Source organism: Silene latifolia, chromosome 3 (assembly GCF_048544455.1).
Source record: "Silene latifolia isolate original U9 population chromosome 3, ASM4854445v1, whole genome shotgun sequence".
NCBI classification, from domain to species: Eukaryota; Viridiplantae; Streptophyta; class Magnoliopsida; order Caryophyllales; family Caryophyllaceae; genus Silene; species Silene latifolia.
The window spans coordinates 43,166,492-43,192,192 of NC_133528.1; the positions used below are offsets into that span (position 1 = coordinate 43,166,492).

General features: G+C 36.4%; 2 protein-coding genes across 8 annotated transcripts; both read left to right on the top strand.

Annotated features, from left to right (window-relative positions):
- Positions 1-7,515: 7,515 nt before the first annotated feature.
- LOC141647591 (transcription factor GTE1-like) lies at positions 7,516-14,329 on the top strand. Of its 2 annotated transcripts, XM_074455845.1 has the most exons (12): positions 7,543-7,786; positions 8,001-8,083; positions 8,870-8,962; positions 9,716-9,904; positions 10,163-10,201; positions 10,798-10,872; positions 10,956-11,180; positions 11,324-11,398; positions 11,792-11,850; positions 12,028-12,178; positions 12,429-12,643; positions 13,842-14,329. In XM_074455845.1, the coding sequence occupies exons 2-11, from the start codon at positions 8,015-8,017 to the stop codon at positions 12,636-12,638; spliced, it is 1,185 nt and encodes a 394-aa protein (XP_074311946.1). In that variant the 5' UTR covers positions 7,543-7,786; positions 8,001-8,014; the 3' UTR covers positions 12,639-12,643; positions 13,842-14,329. The 2 variants fall into 2 exon arrangements, with proteins under 2 accessions (XP_074311947.1, XP_074311946.1); XM_074455846.1 differs by lacking the exon at positions 10,163-10,201 and having other exon boundaries at positions 7,516-7,786.
- A 212-nt stretch (positions 14,330-14,541) lies between these two features.
- Positions 14,542-24,290, top strand: LOC141647590 (putative LRR receptor-like serine/threonine-protein kinase At1g06840). 6 transcript variants are annotated; one of them, XM_074455843.1, is made up of 20 exons: positions 14,542-14,655; positions 15,332-15,482; positions 15,896-15,967; positions 16,067-16,113; positions 16,596-16,739; positions 16,815-16,886; positions 17,060-17,131; positions 17,756-17,830; positions 17,928-17,996; positions 18,116-18,184; positions 18,282-18,353; positions 18,856-18,942; positions 19,139-19,207; positions 20,179-20,687; positions 21,334-21,483; positions 21,565-21,848; positions 22,562-22,613; positions 22,853-23,103; positions 23,379-23,513; positions 23,761-24,290. In XM_074455843.1, the coding sequence occupies exons 5-20, from the start codon at positions 16,657-16,659 to the stop codon at positions 24,097-24,099; spliced, it is 2,388 nt and encodes a 795-aa protein (XP_074311944.1). In that variant the 5' UTR covers positions 14,542-14,655; positions 15,332-15,482; positions 15,896-15,967; positions 16,067-16,113; positions 16,596-16,656; the 3' UTR covers positions 24,100-24,290. The 6 variants fall into 6 exon arrangements, with proteins under 6 accessions (XP_074311944.1, XP_074311941.1, XP_074311942.1 ...); XM_074455840.1 differs by having other exon boundaries at positions 14,543-14,655; positions 16,067-16,138; XM_074455841.1 differs by having other exon boundaries at positions 14,579-14,668; positions 16,067-16,138.
- Positions 24,291-25,701: the final 1,411 nt, after the last annotated feature.

Here is a 25,701-nt window from a genome sequence, read left to right on the forward strand (position 1 = left end):
TGCTCATTTAGATGAATTTTAGCTTGCCTTAAGATGAAATTTTTGTCTTAAAATTTCAGAAATGGCTCCTAAGAAAGGTACTTCACAAGGTGCTTCAAAGAGAAGGAGAGGTGAAGCGGAGGCATCCCATGTCGCGGAGGATGTCGAGATGCAAGAGACACCGGCTTGGCATGATCCGACATATCCCCAAGTTGTCTTTAATTTGCTACTAAAAAGCAATGGGAAAATTGGGTCATCTTGAGAAGCAAAGGTATGAAGGCTACAAAGTTTATTAATCATGATTCTCTTAAGCATATTGGAATTGAAAAACGAGTAAAGGCATTGTTTAAAAATCTTGATATGAAGCATATCTACACCTTGAATTATAAGACCTTCCCCGAACTCACTCTTGAGTTCTTGAGTTCCTTTGAATTTCATAAGTCTAAAAAGAAGGATTTTATATATGGTGTTAGTTTCCGAATGTTTAATTATGATTATAAGATGAATCTTGGTGAATTTGCTGAAATTTTTCAATTGAAGCATGAAAATTTGTATACTCAGTCTCCCGAGTATTACAACCCCAAAATTATATGGCAAGCCATTTCCCATTAGCCCTTTGTTGATTGGGACCCTGTCCCGCATCAATATATTCATTATCCCGAATTTCGTATTTGACAAAGGTTTATGGAATGGACTTTCTTTGGTAGGAATGAACCTCACTCGATGAGGAAATTGGAGGGTGAAATTCTTAGTGCTTTTCTTAATGTTAATGGTGATGAAAATTGGGGGATTAATCTCCCTTACCATTCTGCCACACACTTGACCAAACAATGTCACAAAAATAATAGTGTTATTGTCATGGGTGGGTTAGTCACCAAAAGTGCTCATAAATTATGTAAATTTAACCAAGAAACAACACAAATGCAACCTTTGACTTCCTCAAGGGAGGCGGGTGATAGACTTGACTATACTCATTTTCTATCCTTGAATTGGTTTAGGAATTCTCATCCGAACATGATTTGGAAAATTGCTAAAAATGACTCAATAAGTCTACCGGATGAGATTTCCGAACTCAAGGCCGTAGTCCACACTAAACCCCGTCGTTTGGGTGCCTTTGAACCGGTTACCTACCTTTTGCCTCTAAGACAAGAGACACCCACCACTATTGAGCAACGTAAGAGAGGTCAATTCTCTCATGCTCACCATTCCACCTCTAGCATTGATGTGATGGATATGATGAGAGACCTAAGCCTTAATGTGAATGTCATTCGTGATGACCAAAGACTTGCTTTGCACCCCATATATGATCATTTTTCTAGACAAGGGATTATCCAACCCGAGGGACCACACCCATCATTATACAACTATCCCTCGGGTGGGTTCCCTTCTTCTTCTGGTTATAATTCAGGTACTTATGCTCCTGGTCCGGTTTTTTGTGGTTCGAATTATGGAGTGGAGGCCTTTAAGGGTGGCTATGGAGGTTATGGTGGATATGGTGGTTATGGAGGGAATAGTAGCTATGGAGGCGGACTAGTTAGTGGAAGCAATATTAGTGAGTATGTTACTCCTTTCCAAAGTGATGAACCAAGTGGTAGTGGTCAACAAGATGATGCATCGGGATCCGGTGGAAGTAGGCCACCAAGAGGTAGGAAGGGCTTCAATTTTTGGCCTTTTTCTTGAATGAATGATGAATGGAAGAGTCCCCCGTATACATACTAGCTTGGCGGGAGGTTAGCTAGTCTAGTAAGTGTTCTTTCCTTTGCATTTTATTTTAATTTCTCGCAACCCATTAGATATAACCTCTTATCTTGCTTGTTTATGTGTTATGAGCCGTTTTTACGGTTTATTTGGATGCTTTACATGTTGGCACATTGAGGACAATGTTATGTTTAGCTTAGGGGGGGAGGGGGGGGTCGCATTTGCATTTTAGTGTAACTTGCATTGTAGAAAATCTGAAATTTTAAGAGAATTGTGTTGTTTTTTTGCTTCTTATGCTCCATTTAGCCTACTTTTGTCATGAAAAATGTGCTTATGCCCTCTTTCTTATCCTATGATAGCTTATTAGCTAATTATTCATTCTTATTTGATGGGATATTTGCTTCATGGGGATGTCTTGACATAGTAGGTGGAAGATGAAAATTAAACCAAATAGACTTGATCTTGACTTTGGCAAGCCACAAAATAGTAAAGTAGAGCCTCCTTGGACCGGTACATCTTTTTCCGGTCTCACTTAGGTGAGTGTCGGTCTCCTTATGGTGTGTGTTATATCAATAACGCACAAGTATGATATTATTTCATCTTTTATGAGCATTACTTTCATTATATGCTTGCATTTGAAGCCATTCACATAGACCTTGTTGTCCATTTCTAGCCCCTCCTTACACATGTTTACATCTTATTAGCTACATTATACTTTCCTACCTTGTTAAGCTAGTAGCTATGTCATTGGTGTTAGGGTGCTCATTTGGGATATGCTTAATTTTTGGTCTTTGTGAGCTTGGTTATGCCGGATTTGCTATTTTCCGGAATTGGTTTATGAAAGAAAGAAGTGAAAAAGGAGTTGTGAAAAAGAAAAGAAATGAAAAAAATGATGAAAAAAAGAAAAAAAGATGTGAAAAAAAGAATGAAAAGAATGGAAAAGAAAAAAAAAGCATGAATTGTATTGAGAAAAAGAAGAAGTGAAATTAAGAAAATTCCCATGTTTTATTATCATCTTTTGGAGAGTATTCTTATGTTTTGCATTGAAATTTTGAGTATAGTTTTGGGATTGAATATCCTTACACTTGGTTGTTGCTAGCTTGACTTAGCTCCACATAACCATAAATCATATGTTCCCCTTTCTTACCCATTACAAATTGCCTTCTTCTACACATTGCCTTCTTTTACATGCTTGCATTTTGATTGTTTTTTACTTGTGATTTGAAATGACTACCATATTAGATTGCGGGCACATTCTCATGAGTCGAGGATAGGTGAGTGCTACTCACATAAAAATCCTTTCACATATAATGAGTATTGAGTGAATCGTGAGAGTCCAAAGTAAAAAAGAGCATGCAAGGGCCGAAAAGTTCATTAGAAGTCATTCATGTTACGCCGTCATATAAATCTCATCCATGTTTTTGCATTATCCTTATGCCCATGTTGTTTCGCGTTTTGAATCATTATGCTTTAGCTTGTTTTAGTATATTGCAATTGATGGGATATGTTTTCTTGCTTGAGGACAAGCAAGAGTTTAGTTTGGGAGAGTTTGATGTATCCATTTTATATATGATTTTACCCCTTATTTTAGCTCCATTTTACATGTCATTTGCACTAATGTTAGTGATTTAATGAGCTAATTCCGTGTTCTAGTTGTGTTTGCCTGTTTTCATTGTGTTTTGTAGGAAATTAAGCTTTTAGTAGCTTCTTCCCATCAAAGTAGCAAGCACACGAGTTCACAAAGCTAAAAAGAACAAGACATGCAAAAGGAAGGCATTTTTGGAGAAGACCGAGTAAAAGAATCTCGAGCATGAAGAAATGTGAGCATGGGTTGACACAAGTAAAGAAATGAAAAGAAGCCCAAAACAAAGTCCAAAGGATCAAGTCATACTTGCAAACTTAGGATGCCAAATGATGCTCTAACTCGGGTGATTAAGGAGCTTAATGACGAAGCATAGGATACCTTTTGCTAATTAATGAGGAATTAAGGCCATAAATTAGATTTCACACGACCCCGATCGGGGTGGCCTGTCCCCCATCCCAATCGGGGCTACCTTCTCCATAATTGTTTACGGTTTGCCCTATTTTACTATAAATAAGGGCCTTAATCCGTCATTGGAGGATATCTTTTTACACTCTATCATACTCTTAGCAACACAAATTCTTTTAAGTTTCATATTAATTTACATATTGTTAAGCATTCCCTTTTGTTAAACAATTTACATTAAGCATTTGGTTCTTTATAATACAAGTTCTTATTCAAGTTATTTGGGTTTCATATTGTGTTCTTATTATTCAAGCTACAAGTTCTCTTGTTACGGTATTTACATTTCTTGTTTATTTCGTTATTTCAATCTTCATTATCGTTAGTTCATAGTTTACATTTTATTATTAGCATTTACCATTATTAGTTTGTTTTACATTTTATTATCAAGTACTATCACTATTAGTTTATTTCATAGCATTTCTACCTTACATTACTCATCTTTAGCATTTTTACTTATTTCATATGTTATCAATATTTAGTTTAATCATAATTTATAATATTTCATTTAGTTATATTACCAATATAATCATGTTTATCATTTCATACATCGTTATTAGCTTTATTTTCATCATGAGTGAGTAGTTTCATACGTCTAGGGATTAGGGAAGCCATGCATAAATAGTCCTTGTAATTGTTAGAATTAGGATGCTATAATATCAATAAATTGTTTCTTTCACATGTTTGCATCGTTTTGATTAATCTTTGTTTAGTGGCCATAATCATTGATTAAGTTTGTTAATTCGTTCTATAAGTCGAGAGGCACAGAATTGAATTAGACTAAACATGTGTTAGTAGACCGACCTAGTCATAACTAGAGTTCTCTAGGACCCGATTTGTGGTTGACAATAAGGCCGAGAGGTGGTTGTCACGAGACCTAAACAATTGTTGTTATTAGGAATTCCTAGTTTTGACATGAACATTTGTACTTGCATGTGTGACCCGACTCCCCTAGACTCCTTTATCATATTATATTTACATCATTTATTTGCAAGTTATCAAACCAAACCAATCAACCAATTGAATCGACCTTGATAGATTTCTATTCATAGCATTTCATAACGCAATTCCCGTCTCCTTGTGTTCGACCCCTACCTTACTACATTATTTTGTTAGTCGAGTTTAGGGTATCTTTATTAGGTGTGCGATAGCCTATCAATAACTTCCTCAGGGTCCTGAGATTTTGCTGCGTTGAAACTCGCCCTAAGGTCCTTTCCTGCCTTCCCCGGACCATCCTTGACAGTTTTAATAACTTTCCAAGGTGATGCTCGTAGCCAATCCCCAAACTTAAGATCGTCTTCCTCATATGGTCCATCTTCACAATCTTTCTCACCATGCCCTATAAGCCCACACCCATAACAGTACGTAGGAAGGCGCTCGTATTTAACATTGAAACTGGCTGATTGCCCTCCCTTCATCCGAATTGGAATTGTCGCTTTCAGAGGCTTCCTAATATCATAAAGAACCTTAACACATATTGCCCTATCAAGCTCGACGTTCGGTCCATACTCAACACTGATATAGGTTCCCAAAGAATCTCCAAGTCCCCGGGCATTCGTCGGACATGATCTCCCCGTAATAAGCAAGTCATAAATTCGTGCCCATATAGGAAAATGAAAAAGCGAGACATCAGTAAGGTTACCAGCCCAATTCGGTTCCGCAAAACACCACAAGAATTTATCAAAATGCCAAGGTTGTCCTTCGAAAACCCTAGCTTTGTTCCGCTCCGATCCGAAACGAAATATGAAAATCTTCTTTCTGTTATATGTTAATAAATATGCACGAATTATGATCCATTATCGTCGAACTATTAACATATTGGTTAGGTTTTGAGAGGGAAATGAAGAAAACTCTTCTTTTTTTTTTTGATGAGGAAAGAAAACTGAGTTAATCAATGACTAACCCATAACATCATTTCGGATGAGAGCGGTAAGAGAAAATTAAAAATTTTCCATTACCAAAGAAGAAGAAAAGTGGACAAGAAGACCATGACTCCCAAGAAAGACGGGCCTTAAACGTCCAAAAGAAAAAAGAAACACAATTCAAGAGATGAAAAGGAAGACAGTAAGAGTACTCTAATAACATAACAATTTGCAAGAAAGACACTAAAATCCCATCAGACCAAATAGGAAAAATCAGATCTAAACTCCTGTAAATGAACTCCAAAAAAGAAGATTTGTAAACACAAATCTCCAAGCTCAATCATTGTTGTTGACAAATACATAAAGAGAAATATATATACTCGAAGATGAAGATCTACACTATCTTATGAAGAGAGAAGCAAAGATAATGAAGATCATAGCAAGTAAAGAGATAAAAGAAAATACTGTGAAAAGAAAGCCAGTCAAGATGAGGAATCAACACCCATACTTGTTTCTGGTTTTTTTCTTTTGTTTTGAGAGGATCTTCTCTCTCTAGAACATTAAGGAACTTGGATCTAAAGACTTCCTTTTCCTGAGAATAGCAATGCATGATTATAGCAGTTTACAAGTTAAAAACAACCACATCTGCTCTTTTAATCTCTATTAAAGATTGAGGCAAGTATCCAATGTCCGCCATGCATGTGACAAAACTCTCGAAAGCTCTAGCTAAGCAATACAGTGATATTTCGATCCGTCTACTCTTCTTCACGGTCGCCAATGCAAGGCCAGTTGGGAAATCGGAATGTTGCATATCTTAAATATCCTCGCTAATTGAATTTATGCTAAAAACAAATTCTGAAAATAAAACCTCATAACAAATTTTCTATTTAGATTCTTGTTTCTTCTAAACCTTTAAGACTAAAGATCAATGACTGAAAAACAACTCTCCGGTGCTAAAACAGAGAGTAAAATTCAGTCAAATCTTAAAGAAGGTAAAGAAAACACAAGAAAATAGACCGAGGAACGATTTCTAGGAGAAGAGAGCAGAAACAATTTGGGGGAGAAAGGAAGAAGAATCCCCAGATCATTTTAATTTCTTGGGTCTTAAAGGTGCTGTTTGGTAAACAGCATATTGGCCAAATTTTAGCATATTCAAGGCTTTTAGCATGTTTGACCAATCAATATGCTAATTTTAGTATTTGGTAAACAGCATATTGAAACAGCATATTTGGGGTCAAAGAAAACTAACAATCTACTAATCGTAATATGCCAATTACCAAACACTCAAATCAATTCTGCTAATTATAATATGCTAGTCAAATCTTCTGATAAAATCTGCCATTTATAATCTGCTTTTGCAATCTGCTTATGCTGAAATTAATCCGCTATTTACCAAACAGGGTCTTAGAGAGAGGAAACTTCAATTTTTAAGACCCTTTTAGAAAACTCTTCTTGTTGTTATTGTTATTGTTAATAATAAGATAGTTTTAAAACGAAAGGCAATTATGGAATATCATGGACAAAATGCGTGAGATTTAGTAAAATAGAGTGCGGTTAACACGTTTCCGGCTAAGTACTAGGATTATACTCCCTCCTATCCACTCTTTTCTTCCCTATTTCCTAAAACGGATTATTCAGGTTTTCTTCCCCTTTCCTTTTTGAGAAAGTTTTTATTAATATTATACTCTTACCTCTTTCCACTCATCAAACCCCACTATATACTTTATTAATATTTAATTCTAATTATTCCTACCTCTTTCCAATAACCAAACCCCACTCATCTCCTTTATTAATATTTAATTATAATTATTCATACCTCTCTCCAATTACCAAACCCCACTCATATATTTATCAATATTATACTCCCACCCTTAATCTCCGTGCCCACTTCAAAGGGGAAAAAAAGGATGGATGGGAGGGAGTACTTTTTAGTTGAAAGTTAAACCTAATTCAGATCAATTAAATCCCTCTGTCCCTAAATTATTTAACAATATCAAACCCATAATCCATTTTCTTTTTCCAACCACAGTTAATAATTTATTTAAGAAAAACACACAAAACTTAATTTTCTTCAGAATTTCGTGCAATTTTTGAAGATTTAAATCCAATTAGTTGTTTGACATGTGATTGTATCTTAAATTCATTAGAGGGAAGAATTTCGTGCAATTTTTGAGTATTTAAATCCAATTCCTTCCTTAATTTGGTCTGTATATTTTTTTTCCTTGATATTTTCTATTCATTTGTTATTTTTATCGAATTTTAGATTTTGAATTTACATAATAATAATTTGCATGAAAGTGACCCATCAATTGTGTTATTCCTGTTATAATTAGTACAAATCGACTGGGAAGCGGTCGTTTTTGTCTCCTACATGTAAGTTGAGGGTGCTAATGGTGTACAAAATTTGGGGTGTTCAGGTTTTGAATTGTTGATGATGATCCATGCAACCACATTGCCAGGCCAATCATCTGTTAAAATGGAGCCTTCCACTGATTTCAAGGTATATTTGTGGATTCTTGGTGTTTCATATATGATCAATTTGATTTCGAGTGCGAGTCTTGGGTGAGATTCTTTTAATTTTTTTGAGGTATAACACTTGTTTACTTTTGATTAAAATAGTCTGACAAAGAATAAAAGGTAACAAATGATTGAGACGTAGGGAGTTCAGTGGGTGAACTCGGACGGAACTCAGGGAAGGGGACTAGGGGAGGATATGGAAATGAAACTAGGATTTTTCCCTCCCAAATCTTTTTTAATTAGAAGGATTTTGAATTGGTTTGCCATCCATTCTCGTTTAACCAAACTTTAAACCAAGGTATGAAATTGTCTCATTCCCTTTGCCTACAAATCCCTCCGTCCAAACACTGGGTTAAGGTTTAGGGTAAGTTTTTGAGTGTTTTAAGGTTGTGAACTCACTCGTAACCCTAATTTGTCATCCAAGTTTCTACATTTTATGAATACAACAAATAAATTGTCTTCCTTTTGTTGACGAATAGTGTGTCAATAACTATCGTGAAACAAGAAAATAAGAGGAAACTTGGGAAATCATCATGTTACTTGATCGTATCTTTGTTAGTTAGTTCGTTAGTATTTAGTTACTGATCTCACACATAGGTTTCTAGCCGTTTTTCTGAACTTATAATTTAGAGGGTCAGCTAGGGTATATCTCAGTTTACTGCCGGTGTGCCACAGTTATGAAGAAAGAAACATTGAGTTGTTGGCTTGTATGAGCCTGTTATTGTCTTTGAATGTGATACTTATGAAAGAGGGACATTTTCGGTCTCAGGCGCCTTCAAATGCTACGAAAGGAGAAAAGGGTGATGATGATGTGCAACATTTTAAACATCTTGTCAATGCGATGTCATCTCAGGTTAACATGGTTAGTTTCACGACATTCCTTTTAAATTGGATCGCTTTGTATACTTAGAACTTCATTATTAGCTTGTCATTATTGCCATGTGTCCATTTATTCATTTTTCCCTTAAGTGTGCTTTTTTTCATTATATGTTAGTTGAATGGATGGTATTGGATCTCGCTTTGAGACTTGATCTCGGAATCGGCCGTCTTTGCTTAATCTTGGTCATTTTGCTATAAGGGCAATATATTTTAAAAAGTGCACTCGAGAGTATGGATATCCGTGCATGGATATACAATATTCTTCAAGATGAGTTAGTCTATTCATTAAATTGAGTTGCTAGTTTCTTCCAAATGAGTTGCCTTATACATCAAATGAACAAGTTAACATATTGATCAAAACGATATAACAGAAGTATTTGATTTAGTTGTCAATTTGCGTGCTAAATATAGTATGGACTACAGAGTAACTTATTTCGATAAATATGTTCATTTATTTTGATGAAGTTACTTTGTAACTTATTTTGATGAATGCACAGCATGAGAGTATGAAGTCGTGTTCTCCTGGGTATACGGTATCATTTACCTAGAGAAGGATAGCTTATTATGGTACTGCTAGTTCATGCTTTAGAAATATGTCCACTTCTAGTCCTCTATGAACCTGTAATACATAGTAGTAGTTTGCGTACAAGACAGATTTTTTTTTTGGGATTGGTGCACGTATGTATGTAGTCTGCCTGCAGTTTGAAATGTCTTGATGTTACATTGATACATGCAGTTAGAGCATAAAGTAGAGGAAGTGGAGCGCTTCTACTCCAGCAATAAGAAAAAGCTTTCTATGATCTCTAAAAACAAAGATAAAGGTAGGCTTGTCATTAGCATCAAGAGGCAGCTGCAGCAGGATCACAAAGCTCCTTCTGAGAGTATGCAAGAGCTTATTTTCCAGTTTGGTAAAATATTGAATCAGGTGCCTTTTCTAAAATACCTTGTTATAACATAATAGATCTTACGATTCTTCTCATTGAAGTCCAGCTCTTTCTTTTTAGTCACATATATACCTAGTTATCTGTAATGATCTGATGGCTTTTTCCTTTCTAGTCACCATGGAGGTCCTAGGTTCATAGAATCATAGTTAAAAGTTTATAATATATTTATCATCATACATAGTGGCCGGAATGAATTAGTCTCATTTATGGGTAGCTTCAGTATGTGTACTTTCTTGTAGGCTATACTGCAATACTGCATTGATATGACGAGATTGAAGGTTGATCTGATACTGTTTTTTTTTTTTTTTTTTTTTTTTTTTTTTTTTTTTTTTTTTTTTTTTGGTTGGAAGATATAAAGAGGGGAAATAAAGGTTAGAAAGGCATAACATTTATTTCCTCCCTTTTCAGAAACTAATCTGGTCATTAGTGTCCACTATGCTTCTTTTACAGTTACTTGGGACCTTGGCAGCTGTATGGCGTTCCATATAAATCCTTCCATATATATCCAACAATGGAAGGGACAAATTTCCTTTAAATTTTCTCCCCTTCCTTTGCGTTATTTGCCCAATTATTATTGAAAATATCCGAACATAGGAAATTGTCACATCCCCTTTCTATCTCTGTTCTTCCATATCCATCAATTCAAACTAGCTGTATGGCTGTGAGAGAACCACGAAAGATGTTATTTTGGCCTATTGAGGGAATAAAATATTGGGGTTATTCTGGGGGAATAATATAGCAGGGAACCATCGAGTTTACGAGTTTGTGTCACTTTATATGCTATTTCCTTTTCTTTTTCTTAATAATCACTTCTTGATTATCAAAAATTGTTTTTTATCCGTGCTCGTTAATTATGTCCAACCTCTCTTTCCAGATTATTCAGAGAAAAGGTACACGATCTTCCCAGGATTCTGTAGATGACGATCTTGGTTTGCATAATTGCTCTGAGGTAACACTCAGGAACTGATCCCGATTATTGAGTCTGACCTTTGTCATTTCACACTTACCAGCTGTTGATTATGGTTTCTGTAGCTTAATGGAAAGCCCAGGGATTTCAGCTCTATAAAAAGGCGAATGGAAATTAAGGACGGTACCGGCTACAATCATGTTCGGGAAATTTATTCTGATGTAAGATCAGTTTTAAAGAATGCTATGAAATATAATGATGAAAGGAGTGATGAACATATAACAGCCAACACTTTACTGGCGAAGTTTGAAGAGAAGTGGCTTCTACTTTTGCCGAAAGTCATGCAAGAGGTAAGCTTTGGATATTCTAGGTTGCCTAAAGTCCCCGTTCTTCGGGATTTAGTTACAGGTCAGAATGTCAGATCAATAACTGCTTTAAGCTATTTGGCCAATGATCTTGGATCTAGTATTTTATTGCATATGTACTTTTGTAGGATGAAAGAATGGAAGATGACCATGATGTCCAACTGGCTGATCATGCTCGGATAGCAAGGGACATAAGTGGAGAGGTGAGGATTTTTCTGGACATTGTAACTTTAGTTGTTGTTTGGTTGACATTTGAAAAACATGTGAACTGGAGGAAGAGATAAGGCCCAGGAATTTCTAGGTCTTACAAAATGTAGTTAGTTGCTTACCCATTCCCCCTTGAAACAGTTAGGTGAGATTTATCTGGAAGACTATTCCCTTACCTTTTGTTTAAATAGAGGAATTTAGGAAGAACGGTTGGGAAACCAAGTGAAGGGATAATTTCCTTTTGTTTGGGTAGTAAAATGGGCTGGAGGGCAGGGGCTCTACGGAGTACTATTTATTTAGTCAAACCCTTACAAGAATGTCAACCTGCAACGTAGGATTTGATCATAAATTTTAACGTTTTTCTCTTCTCTTTGTTTCTGTTTGTGCAGCTCCGTGATATTGAAGAGCATTTGAATGAAGTTAAAGAGCAAGTGCTTCAAAAGTGTAGGTCTGTCAAACAAAAACTATGAAAAGTTTCATAATTTGAGACATCATGTGTCTTTGCTTTGTCGAATATTTGATGGTATTGCTGTTGAGTAAATGAATAACTCACAGGAAGGTAATTAGATCATGTGGGTTGTATCTGCCTTCTCGTTGATTTTCATATCCCAATGCATTTTTGCAGGAAAATCTCAACACTGGAGAAAAGAGAAATTGGAAGAGCTCTTACACAGCTATCAGCTGAAGATCTAAGGCAGGCTCTAGAAATTGTTGCTCAGAGCAATCCTGCTTTCCAGGCGAGTGCAGAAGAGGTTGACCTCGACATAGATGCACAGGTACTCTACAGTTTTCACCCATGACTGTGAAATTGCGTTTAATGAGTCTTGTGTGAGACAGTCCCACATGTGAGACCAGCGCAAGTTCTGTGTAGTTCTCATTTACTTAGAGGGTTAGTGGTTTATCTCACATCACATGTGAGACCGTCTCAAATAACTTATTGCAAATCGCCTTTTGCTTGTTCAGATAGGCACTAGAGTTTTATGGTGGAATTTTCCAATTAACTGACTGTAACGTACAACACTACAGAGCGAATACACATTACGGCGGTTGAAGTATTTTATTATGGATGTGTATCAAGCTCGGGAAAAACCAGTACATAGTGTTGGCAGGGACAATACTGATAATAACGAGGATGCTAATACAGACAAGGCTCACAACTCCAACTTTAAGCGAAAAAGAGAGATTATTGATGTCAGTGGTAAAACTGCGAAGAAAAAGATCAAAACGCATGGCTAAATAGGGTAATTGACACTACCTTTTTGAGTCATTCTTGTGGATGTTTGAAATTCAATGGAAAGCTATCTGCATTTAGACTTATTTTTTTTATTGTAGTTGAAGAAATATATTATTTTCTACATTCTGGGCAGGGGTGGGTAGAAGTATCAATACGGTGCATGTACCAGCCGTCTAGAGATGTCTTTTTTAGATGACCAAATGAAAACGCTTTGAAAATTGCATCAAATGACTACTGCTTCAAAATATAAAGAAGCATAATCAGTTTTAATGTGACATTTTGTTGTTTTCCATTATAATCCAACAGCTAAATTGCTACTTACTACCTTTTATGTACATTTTTTTTACAAATTACTACCTAATATAAAAATTTAAAACTTGCTACCTGCCTACCTAATATGGACCTTTGTTTTGCCTATTGCTACCATAAATGAGTTCGAACCTGTTTTTGTTTATTTTCAGTCAAAATTTGCAATTTACCTCCAAAATAAATGTAAATTTTTTCTTTCTACCAAAATACTCTCTTATCATCCATTCATCCAATTCCAATTCATTTTCCCTCTATCCTCATCCATCTCATCCATCTCCTCCATCATTATCATCTTCAACTTATTCCTCAATTTCTTTCCTCCCTAGTCCCCAAACAAAAAATTAAGATTGATTGAAGTCAATTCTTCTTTCTTTCAATGTCAGCCTTCGTCATCTCTCTCTTTCATTGAAACTCAAATTAAGCAACCCTCATTCACCTCATTTTTCTTATATTAGTCACATTGCCAACTATTTCCCAAATCTAAGCCAACGACTACCTTTATGTTCTCACTGACCTTTGTTTGTTTTCTTAGTTTGAGTCTTTGGAGTGAGGGAAGGGAGAGTTTACAAAGCTAGCGTAAGGGCTAATTGGTAATTGTACAAGAAAGTTAAAAGTATACCGGCCGTTTTTTCATACAATATTTTCTCCAGAAAATTTAAAGAGGTAGGGATTGTAACAAAAATGTATTTGTTAGGTAGTACTAGTAGGTTTCAAAAAAATTTCTTATTAGGCAGTAATTTTTAGAAAAAAGGTACATAGAAGGTAGTAAGAAATTGTTACGAGTCTACTCCGGAAATGTAAACAAAAAGAAATTGTTATAAATTTAAACTAGTTACTAAGCAATGGCAGCTTCAAATATGATGATAACTGATGGAGCCATTTGTGTTGAATTGCAGATTGATGAAAGTTTTCCAGCTCTGTTGGTTTTCAGCTGTTTCTGTTATGTTCGACTTTTAGTCCTGATTAATTCCCGTCATTCTGCCAGAGTGCTTTGGAACTCCCTGGAATGCTCAATACTACTGATCACATATTTCTGAGCGTGGTCCACTGATAAGTTCTTGAGGCCTCCACAATATCTGACTTATGATAAGTCGACGACATATTGAAGTCTCTCTTATAGTCTTATGTCGGAGTAAGGGGCTCAGATGTATGCAAATTTAACTGTATTGTGAAGACAGAGGGATAAGGGAAGCGGCAGTATGATTTATTAGTACTTGGTCAATGTCAAGCACAGCATGTCGATATTAGTTACTGTATTGAACTGGTGTTGTCAATTTTGTTCATCTCTGAAACAGCTTAGGCGGGATTTTTTAAACTTGTAAATTGACTACACATATATATATAGTAATAGGAATTGAAAATCAAATAGTATCTTTATCCCAAATTCTCGGTCCTCAATTGACTTTGCTGGTCCATTAATGATAATTTTTTATCTACTTTGCGGGATAAAGAATATGCTACTATTAGCCGCATATTGAAAAATACAGACTACTAAACAGAACGCAATAGATTGGCAGATTCACTGGTTGATGTATAAATTTACTACTTTTTGTACTTGGTATTATTTATGCCAGATATACGAAATCGTACACCTCAACCAATAAAAAATTCAAAATTGAAATTGCAGAAATCAACCCACGATTTGCCATGAAAAATGAAGTGAACTCTTAAAAATATGAAAGGATGCTTCTCCATTGACAATGGTGTACGGTAATGCCGCCAGGTCTCCTTTGTAGTAGAACGTGCACACAGCAACTATATTAACTGTTACTGTAATTTTAAATTGATAGATTCCAGTTTATAAAATTTATTTATGTATATTTTTTGTGGGTAATGCTTTTAATTACAGCAAAATGTAGATGTAGTTTAGAGTTTGATTAAGGAGTTGATGAGGATGAGAAATTTATTTATGCTATTCTTATTTTTCTGCTTCCTACCTTGTGTCTTTGCATGGTCTACTCATCCTGCTCAAGGTTTTTTTTTCTGGGTTTTTATTTCTCATTTTCTTAAATTTCCATTAACGTTGCGATTTTATTGCATCAGTTATAAAATAATTTGGTGGTCTACGCTTTTGGTTGATTGAAATTGAAATAGGGTTTCTAGGTAAAAGTATTGAATTATGATAGAATGAGGCAGAATAAATCAAGTGGTTGCACTTTTTTGTATAGAGTGAAGGAGCAAATATTTGATACATTTTTTTATTTTGGGGTCGTTCAGTATAGCCTCTATGTGTTTGCTGCCATTTGCGAAGCCCTTAGGAACTGGGGTAATTAACTTTTTGGTAGAAATGTTCCTAAAATTAACTTCATAAAGTTGGTGTGTGTGTGTGTTGGTTATGAAGCTCTTTTTAAAGAAGTCTGATTATTAGTTGTCCGGGGTGTTGCAGTGGATGCTTTGCGGGCAGTGAAGAAGGCACTAGTTGATCCGAAGCATTACCTGGAAAACTGGAGTAAAGGAGACCCATGTATATCTAATTGGACTGGTGTTTGGTGTTATGATACTGTTGGTTTTGATGGATTTTACCACGTCCGAGAGCTGTCAGTTTATTTCACTTGCTTCTCATTGTCTTCCTTTTCATTTCATGTTCTCCCTAAATTTATGTTGTGCTGCAGATACTGTTACACTTACACTTGATCTCATTTATCAGTATTAATTTCGAAAACAATTGTCACGGCTTAATCGTAGTCATATACATGTGTGGCCTCAATAACCTTTAAAACCCTTAGAAAGCGATCCAGTATATTGTCGCAACCCAGATATATCACCATGAATCCATGAGGCTACATACTCAGCTTAGCACTCCACACTGTATCTTCTTTGTATATCAGTTTAAAGCTCTTTAAGTAGAATTCAACTATGATCCCTCTTACTGGCTTTACAAAGTAATTGCCATTGTTCCATCACAATCCGTAAAGCCCTTATTTTTCTTTGATGTGTAAAAATTATGCAGCCAACTCCTGAATATGAATCTGTCAGGAACTTTGGCACCCGAGCTTGGGAAACTGTCTCATCTTGAGGTTTTGTAAGTCCCAAATCTCAATAATTCTTTACTCATTATCAAGTTGTTCGGCATAGGATGTGCTTTACTGATTCTGACTTTTTTTTTTTTATCTGTCTGAAGAGATTTCATGTGGAATCAAATAAATGGTTCAATTCCTAAGGAGATCGGTAATCTTTCATCTCTCAAAATACTGTAAGTTCGAGTTCAAGTCTTCAACCCTAGTTTTACCTTCGTATAATGCCCTTCTAGTTCCTTGATAAATAGTGCTACACAGAGTTCTAAGAGCCAATCAATGTAGACGAGAATAAGAGCATGGAAGCATTCTTTTTTTTTTTCCCGTCTGTTTCAAACATTTAATTGGTATCTAGATGTGATATCGCTGAAAGGATGTTCTGATAGTCCGGAGACCATATAAATTTGTCATTTTGTATTAATGGATCATTTCACTGAAACTGGAAGTGAGAGATAAACTATAGTCTAAAACACTAAATTTTGATGATGGATTTGTAAAAAATAATATTGAATGCGAGCTGATCAATTGCATGTGTTTTTAGCTAGAAGATGTCTCTAACATGAAGAAGTGGACTTGTACTCGTATTACTTGATTACAAGTAAAACATGTTAACACTGGATAGTTCTTATGTTTCAGGGTTTTAAATGGCAATCTACTCTCAGGTTCGTTGCCTTATGAACTAGGCTTTCTTTCAAATATGAGTAGACTCCAACTGGATCAGAATAATTTGTCCGGAACTATACCAAAAACTTTTGCCAACATGAAGAACATGGAGCATTTGTGAGTGAATCTTATGTTAATCAAGTTCATCCTATTTCATTTAAAAGTTATTAACTTTGTATAAGATTTTTGCAGCCATTTGGATAATAACTCATTCAGTGGACAGCTTCCTTCCGAGCTTTCCCAATTAAAGAACCTTGTTCACTTGTAAGTTAAATATATGAGATTTTTGTTAATGATTCATCTCGGGTAATTCGGAAACAACCTCTTTGTGTTACTAACACAGGGGTAAGGCTGCCATTGAGGCACTGGGGTAATGTTGTTGTTGTTGCTGTTGCTGAAAGATCCCGTTACTTAAAGGAGGTTTCTCTTCTTTGCAGGCTGTTGGACAACAATAACTTTTCTGGAAATCTTCCATCTCAGTTTTATGCCTTGTCAAAGTTGGAAATACTGTATGCTCTTTCTGCTCGCATCTTATCTATTGGAGCTCCCATAATAAAATATCGGCCTTGTGTAATTTTGGGATCTTGGATTTAATGGGTCTTTGTCGTTCCTTTTGTCACCTTTTGTTCTTGTTAGTTCAGCTGTCCAGGAAATGATTTTGAGATGATGTGCTTATTTTGTTCAGTGGAATGTGATCAAACTTTGGGTTATAATTATCACATAGACTGGAGTATAATTTGACGCAATTATCATCATGAGTCATCTAGAAATGTTTGTGGTTTCAGTATAGGGATAAGGTTGCGTGTATCCTGTCCCATGTATCCCGACACAAGTAGCCTTTAAAGCACAAGGTTAATGTTACTTTTGCTCAAATGTGATCAAAGCTTTAAAAATTTCTATTTCAATGTCACCTTACTTCTACTGTTTGATCTTGTGTCAACTGATCACCCAAGAAAAGATAGATGAGGAATCCTACGGTTTGTGCTCTCTAATATGGGCTTACGACCAATGTATACAATAAATAATTCCCTCATGTAAAAATCAAGTCATGAGTGGTATCGCTTAGTAACTGTGACCGTTTCCAGGACAATAAATAATTCACTTAATATTTCTATTTCTGATTATACTTGCAGCCAACTTGATAATAATCATTTTGATGGTGCTGAAATTCCTGAATCCTACCAAAATCTGTCCAGCTTGGTAAAGTTGTGAGTATTTTTCAGCTTTACCCATTTGCAGGATATCTGCTGATACTCAGAGAGTTTGACGGAAAAAGTTCTATCGTGCTTTATTTCTGATCAACAGAAGTCTAAGAAACTGTAGCTTGGGCGGAACACTCCCTGATTTTAGCCAGATGCCATTTATTACCTATATGTAAGCTATATAGTTTGTTCTTTTGGCCAAGTTCTCATTTAGTCATTGCTCAGGGTGGAATTATCTTTTCGGTTCACTGTACTGACATTGCTTTCATGGTTTCTGTGCATATGTCTTAGAGATATGAGTTGGAACATGCTGACAGGCTCCATTCCCTCGAACAAACTTTCAGCTAATATCACAACAATGTATGTGAGTCATCAATTTATTGCTGTGTGTAAAGTTGTTCTACTCGAATCCTTCTTTGATCTAAGGTTTGTATTCTTGACGGCCTCCTTATTACAGTGACTTGTCAAATAACAAGCTAGACGGACTGATTCCTGAAAGTTTCTCTTATCTTCCATCACTTCAAATGCTGTAAGTGCTCTTATACAGCAATACCTAATGTTCTGTGTCACGGCCGTTTCCTAGCTGAAAAGTGATGCACACAGCACACCCTTGTCTTATCTGTGGGAAGAATGCTGCTTTGTGCTAGTCACAAACTTGGAGGGAATGCGAGTATCCTGGGATTCTCCAGTTTAGATCATGAGCCAGCACACACATTCCATAAACAAGAGAGACTGATTAACTACGAGTACCTGATAAACAAAATTTTATTGTAATGCACTAAAATCTAAGTAAAATCTAATAAGCTAGTCTTAAAAGAAAATATTGTCAAGACGCGAGAAAAGGAAAAATTAAAGTAGCAACATCGATGAATACGAATAAAGACTAAAGAGAGGACATGTGGAACGTCACGTACTGTATGACTATGAGAAAGACGTAGATGACGTCACAAACCTATTGTTTTCTAGTTTAGAATTTCATGATTGTGGGTGAGTTATCGCTCTTTTATCTAAGAAATTATAATGATTCACAGGTCACTTGCAAATAACTCTCTAAATGGTTCAGTTCCTGCTAGCATTTGGCACAACAAGTCCTTAAGCGGTAATGCTAGGCTCTCAATGTGAGAATCCAACCACACTGTTCTTTTGTGTAAGAATATTACTCTCTCCGTTCCAATGATTTGTTTACCTCTTTTATTCTTTGTAAGGGGTATTTTATTCAAAGTAAACAAATGACTGTGACGAAGGGAGTAGTAGTAGATTGGATTTCAATTTTCAACCAAAAAATCACAAAGTTCCGACATTTTGTAACTGCAGTGATCTTCAATATAATTTGCTCTCTGACATTTCCGGGGATCTTAATTCTCCACAAAATGTGAACATAAGGTTTGTGTGCTTTGCCTTCACAAATGAGTACCTACACATAAATGTTGGATAATGTTCTACTGTTGAACTTTACAAACTACAGTACTCCATTTGTCATTCCTGTTTATCTCATGTTCGACATTCTATAATGGTATAATCTCCTACGTGCATTCAAAAGTTATTTAGTGTCTTAATTCCATGATGGGTTGAATACATATGCTCTCGAATATCGTTAATGTTTACCCTTATTAGTCCTTGCGTCCTGTATTCTGTATAAGTTCCACTCCTCCAGAAACTGATTTTATATAAAACTCGATTCAAGATCCCAAGTCTCCTTTGCTATTTTTTGTTCTAGTTGAACAATGTAGTTCTAAAAAGGACAAACCAGTCATTGTTACGAACCTGTTGTTTAGTATGTCAGTTCAACAGAAGATTAAAAACTTATGTGGTACATAGACTGTAAATCATTAGTTCATTTTTCAAGGTACTGGTCGCTAGAACCTGGCCTTAAGAAATCTATCCGGTATGAGTTGACTTAGTTGGATAAAACACGAACTTATAACTTAAGGGTCTCGTGTTCAAGTGTTCATGGGAGCAACTTGCCTAAAATTTGTCATCATGTGTCACCTTGGTAAAAAGATACAGTAGAAAACCTGGTGTACGCTATGTTACTCGGATACTTCACTTAGTTGCCGTATTTCGTATCCGATACGTATTTTGTCGGATACGATACGACACTTAGATACTTCATTTTAGACCAAAATATTGAAAATTTCGCACAAAATAGCCGTATCAGATACTCCGATACGTATTTTGTCGGATACGAGTAGACGAGTCTGAGTAACATAGGGTGTACGTAGTTTACTCAATGTATGGTCCCAGGTTCACCAATTGCGCTTCTAAGGTTGTGGCTTCGGGTTTACCTTACCCTCCTCTCTCATGATTTCTAGGTTATACTATTGACTTTCTTATCATATGAGTTCTTCTTACAGGCTTCAAGGCAACCCTTTGTGTAACAATGCAAAAATAAGGAAGATACGCCATTTCTGCGATTCCAATGGAGGGGGAAATTGGACAAATGATGGCTCAACATATCCAGTAGACTGTCCTGCCACAGCATGTCCCCTTGACCAATATTACGAGCTTATTCCACAAGCTCCAACCTGTTTTTGTGCAGTTCCCATCAGAATAGGATACCGACTTAAAAGCCCTAGCTTTACTTATTTTCCTCCTTACATATCTGATTTTGAGTCTTACGTCACCAGTGCCTTGAATATGGAACTATATCAGATCTTTATTGATTCATATGCCTGGGAAGAAGGACCTCGTTTGCGGATGGACTTGAAAATCTTCCCAAATACCTTCAATAACAGTCATAGTTTCAATGAAAGCGAGGTTCATCGGATCAGACACATGTACACCACTTGGCAGTTTCCTCGTAGTGAGCTGTTTGGGCCATATGAACTTCTCAACTTCACCCTTCTTGGACCTTACATCTCTGGTATACATTCAGGATTCTCATCTTTTCTGCAATGTTAGTTTACCTCTTCACTTTTTTAGGCCGATGATCATGTCAATGGAACCATACCTCACCTTTACTAATTGGATAATTGTCCTAGTTGAGAAATTTGGGAGCCTCACATGATAAATGTAAAGGAAGAGATGATATATGAAGCATGTAGACTGATTTTTTTCATGTTTATAAGCCTCATTTGTTTACATATATCTACAGAATCTCTAAACTTCAAACTTACAAAAGTAAATTTATTCTTGAAAACGTGTCCACGTACTTTGTATAGGTGTATCCCCATATATAGACAGGGTCCCGTGTCTGAAAGTTTGAGTCATGGAAATCTTAACACTTTGAATATGTACTTGTGTGAGTCGTGTACTACACTCGTAGCTGAGTCTGAGTAACATAGGTTTTCTTGCAACACCAAACGTTGTTAAATATGAAGTAGATCAATTATCAACTGCTATTCCAAGTATTCCTGACTCACTGGTGAGTCTGGTGACTGTTTAAGTTTTTTCACTGCGGTGTCATTAGCTTTTTACAGAAAGCGTGAAAACGAGTATTGTCATAGAAAATGCTACATTAACAGCAGATTGATGACGTCTTCAAACCTCATTGATTTTTCTTGCTGTAGTGAATACTGGCAAAGGTGGCATCAGCAAGGTTCTCTTGGTCTCGATTTTAGTAGGAGTGGTTGTTTGCGCTGTTGTTGTATCCGTGGCTATCACACTCTTCATTTCTAGAAAGAAAAACAGTTATCGACGGTTGTCAAGAAGATTTTTGTGTAAGTCATTTGTTAATTCATTCTATCAGTCCTGGTACTTGCTGTTCCTGAAACATTGTCTGATATAAAGTGATCATGCAGCCAAACATATGTCGATAAAAATTGCTGGCATTAAAGACTTCACCTATAATGAAATGTCACAAGCTAGCAATGACTTTGATTGCTCAGCTCAAGTTGGTGAAGGAGGATATGGGAACGTTTATAAGGGCACTTTAGCTGATGGTACAGTTGTTGCAATTAAGCGTGCAAAGGAGGATTCTCGTCAAGGAATGCATGAATTTCTAACGGAAATACATCTATTGTCAAGGTTGCATCACCGCAACCTCGTTGCACTGGTTGGATATTGTTGTGAAAATGATGAGCAGGTATTTCCTTGTTTTTTCACCTTTTAATACCCGTTCCGAAACATTGGTCATAGTGGAAGAGTTACATATAGAAGGGTATCCATTCGAAAATAACTGAACAGATTGAAAGTTCTCACTTAAATTTTAAGGCTAATGATATACAAACCATTTTTTCTGTAGGAGGGTAAAATATAATGAAAGAGTTTATTTCCCTGATTATTCACATGAAATTAAGATGGTACATATATACACCTCTAGTGCATAAGTTAGGCTGTAAGGGTTCCCCCAAACTGGGGGGAGAGGTTGGAGCGTTGGATATACACAACCCTTGTGTTAGTAACACACAGATTAGTTTCCAAATTACCCAAATAATAAAAAAATATATTTAATAATTGTTACGAACTCTTAGTGAGCCATTTTTTTATATCCCCCGTCATAATTTTAGAATCAAAGAATTTCGAGTCTTTGGCTCTATAAGAAATATAATCACGTAGTTGAATTATCGTTGTCATAAATTATATCCCTGCACTCAACCTTGCAAAGCCATACTTTTTTTACAATCCTACCTAGGTCCATATAATATTTTAGCCTTACTAACTCTTAGACCTTAGTGAGTGAGCATGTACAATGGTGAATAATAAACTAATTTTCTGTATCTTTTTATTTTCTAGTGAAGTGCTTAGCCGTGAAATATCTCGTCTTTGTTCTAACTTGGTCCTTGTATTATCACGCAGATGCTTGTCTATGAGTTCATGCCAAATGGTACCTTAGAGGATTGGCTTTCTGGTACGACTGAGGCGTTAGCTTTATATATTAGTCCATGTTATTCTCCTAAAAGGCCTTCCATTATCTTTCTTGTTGAATTAGACTCAAGCACATCTTTCTTTTAAACACTTAACTCAGAGTTAGTTTTTCAGCATGTTTTTAGATCATGTATACAGTCTGCTGTCACGTGGCGGAAGTTATGCTGATGTTTCACCTTTGTCATGAATCATGATCTTAAAACCAATTTTATTGCTGATTAGGTAAATCTGAGAAGATTCTGGGCTATTCCACAAGGTTACACATTGCATTAGGTGCAGCCAGTGGAGTTCTTTACCTGCACAGAGAAGCAAATCCTCCTATATTTCACCGAGATATTAAAGCCAGCAACATTCTATTGGACTCGCATCTAATTGCTAAAGTTGCTGACTTTGGAATATCGTGTCTTGCTCCTGTTTTAGATGATGAAGGCGATACGTCTCAGTATTTATTTACAGGAGTCAAGGGTACACCTGTAAGTGGACTAAACTGTTGGAAAGGTGTTCTGATAGATTTTTTTACTCCTAAAATAAGAGGGTTTCTTATTATGCACTCCATGTATGAGAATTACTTGATCTGTCCAGTGAATAACTGCGCAGTAGAGTGTAAAATGAGCGTAGAATATGGTTTTGAGGAAAATAAAGAAAACACATTTGAGCTAGTGAGTTTTAACTAACAATGAGAGCACAATGGTTTTTCCAACTTTCGTCGGGTTTCCATCTATATTCTAAAACGTTGTTAAACATGTAGGGATACATTGACCCAGAATACTTCCTGACCCAAAATCTGACAGACAAAAGTGACGTGTACAGCCTCGGAGTTGTGTTCCTGGAACTTATCACAGGGGTGCCGCCAATATCACATGGCAAAAACCTGGTGCGCGAGGTAATCTCTTAAAATGGTCATATCTTTTCTGCATTTCTTACTTGCTCATAACATTCAATCGCTGTTGAATATACATGCTCGTGTATTTTTCTTTTTGCATATTTTTGCTTTACTTGTTACAACATTATTTCCCGTGTCTCACATGCTTACCTTACAAAATTGCATTGCTAGCAGTAGACTGAATCAACTAAATATTGATCAACGAATGATCACATTGGATTCAAAGTTGTGCGCGTTGTTATTGCAGGTGAATCTGGCACTAAAATCAGGGCCACTGTTAGACATTGTAGACAAGAGAATGAAGGGATATTCATGCGACAATGTGGAGAGATTCATTGCTCTGACGATGAGATGTTGTGAAGAGAAGCCGGAGATGAGGCCATCCATGTTAGATGTGGTTAGAGAGCTGGAAAACATTCTCAAAATTGATCCTGAGAGTACTATCATGTCTGATTCAATATCCTTACAATCAACTTGCACTTCCACCACCCAATCAACTTGTAGGCCAGATACGATTTTGAAAACCGTATCGGATATAAGGGTTTTAAAATCACAAAATTTTCGGCATGGATCTGATACAGTTTAACCGTATGTCTGGTTTTTCATATATCCAGATACGAAATTCAATTTTCACTGTTTAACTTTATGCATTTACGATAAAATGATAATGACATGTTTACTCCTTATAAACGTTAGTAAACTAATAATTCAAATTCAATTGAACTTCATTTTACTAGTGCTTAAAACTAAGTAATGTGATACTCATCTTTAACCCCAGATACTTCATTTTACTTTTTGCACATATACCAGTGTTCATATTACAACGTTAATGATAAGATGATTTTAGTAGGGGATAAGGATTGATATTTAGGTGCTTTGAAGTGCATTAGAAGCGGGTTTCATTTTTTCATCCATATACTAGTTTTTGAAACTGTGCACTGTATAAGACAATAAGGTTTGAGAAGAATGAAAGTTGTATTTACTGTTGAGGTGAATGTACATATATATAGTGAGCTATACATTTTAAATAAGGGAAGGAGCCTAGGGTAATCATCTTAATTATAGTATACAATATGTAATTGCTATTTTTACAAATATATGACAGCTTGATTGATGCTTGATTGATTGTCTTGTGTAGATATTATTGTGTGGAAGATATGGGAATAGTAGTAGCTGTAATATTGTTAATACGCTCCCTCAAGTTGGACGATCTGGTGGTGAGACCAAGCTTGTCGCGGAGTTCATGAAACTGCTGCTTGTGTAAAGGCTTTGTAAGGATGTCCGCTAGTTGATCCTTGCTTGCAATGTGAGAGATACGTACTTGGCCTTGTTGTAGTTGTTGCTTGACGTAGTGGAACGATATAGCCATGTGCTTCATTCGTGAGTGGAAGACTGGGTTCTTTGCGTAGAGTGTTGCGTAAATGTTGTCGAGAATATAGCGGGAGGCTTGGTAACTTGTATTTTGAGCTCGGAGAGAAGATTGCGAAGCCATAATGTTTCCGTTGTGACCGAAGCAATGGCGCGAAACTCAGCTTCAGTTGTAGAGAGAGCAATGCCCTTTTGTTTCTTGGAGGACCAGGTAATGGGGTTGCGCCCAAGATAGGCAATGTATCCCGTCGTCGAGAGGTAATTGTCTTTGTCACCGCCAAAGTCGGCATCACAGTAGGCATGAAGACATAGGGGTGTGTCTTTGTGTAGTTGGATGCCATGGTGTGGGGACCCTTGAAGGTAACGAAGAAGGCGTTTGAGGGCCGTCCAATGGCTCGTGGTGGGATGGTGAAGGAATTGGGCTAGGCGGTTGACAGAGAAGGCAATGTCGGGCCGTGTGAGAGATAAATATTGAAGACTCCCGACGATGGCGCGATAGTTGGTCTGGTCGTGAATGGGGTTTTGGTCTTCTCGGATGAGAGGTGGTGATGTAGCCATGGGCGTTGTATTTGGTTTAGCATCTGCCATTTTATATGTTGTAAGAAGGTCTTGAATATATTTTGATTGACTTAGGTGAATTCCTAGTGCATTCGGAGTGACTTCGATGCCTAGGAAGTAAGATAAAGGTCCAAGGTCTTTTAAGGAGAATCGTGTAGCGAGTTTGTTGATAAAGATTTGTAGGTGCGATGAGTTAGGTCCTGTAATTATAATGTCATCGACATAAATGAGCATATAAATGACTTGTGTAGATGTTTGTAAA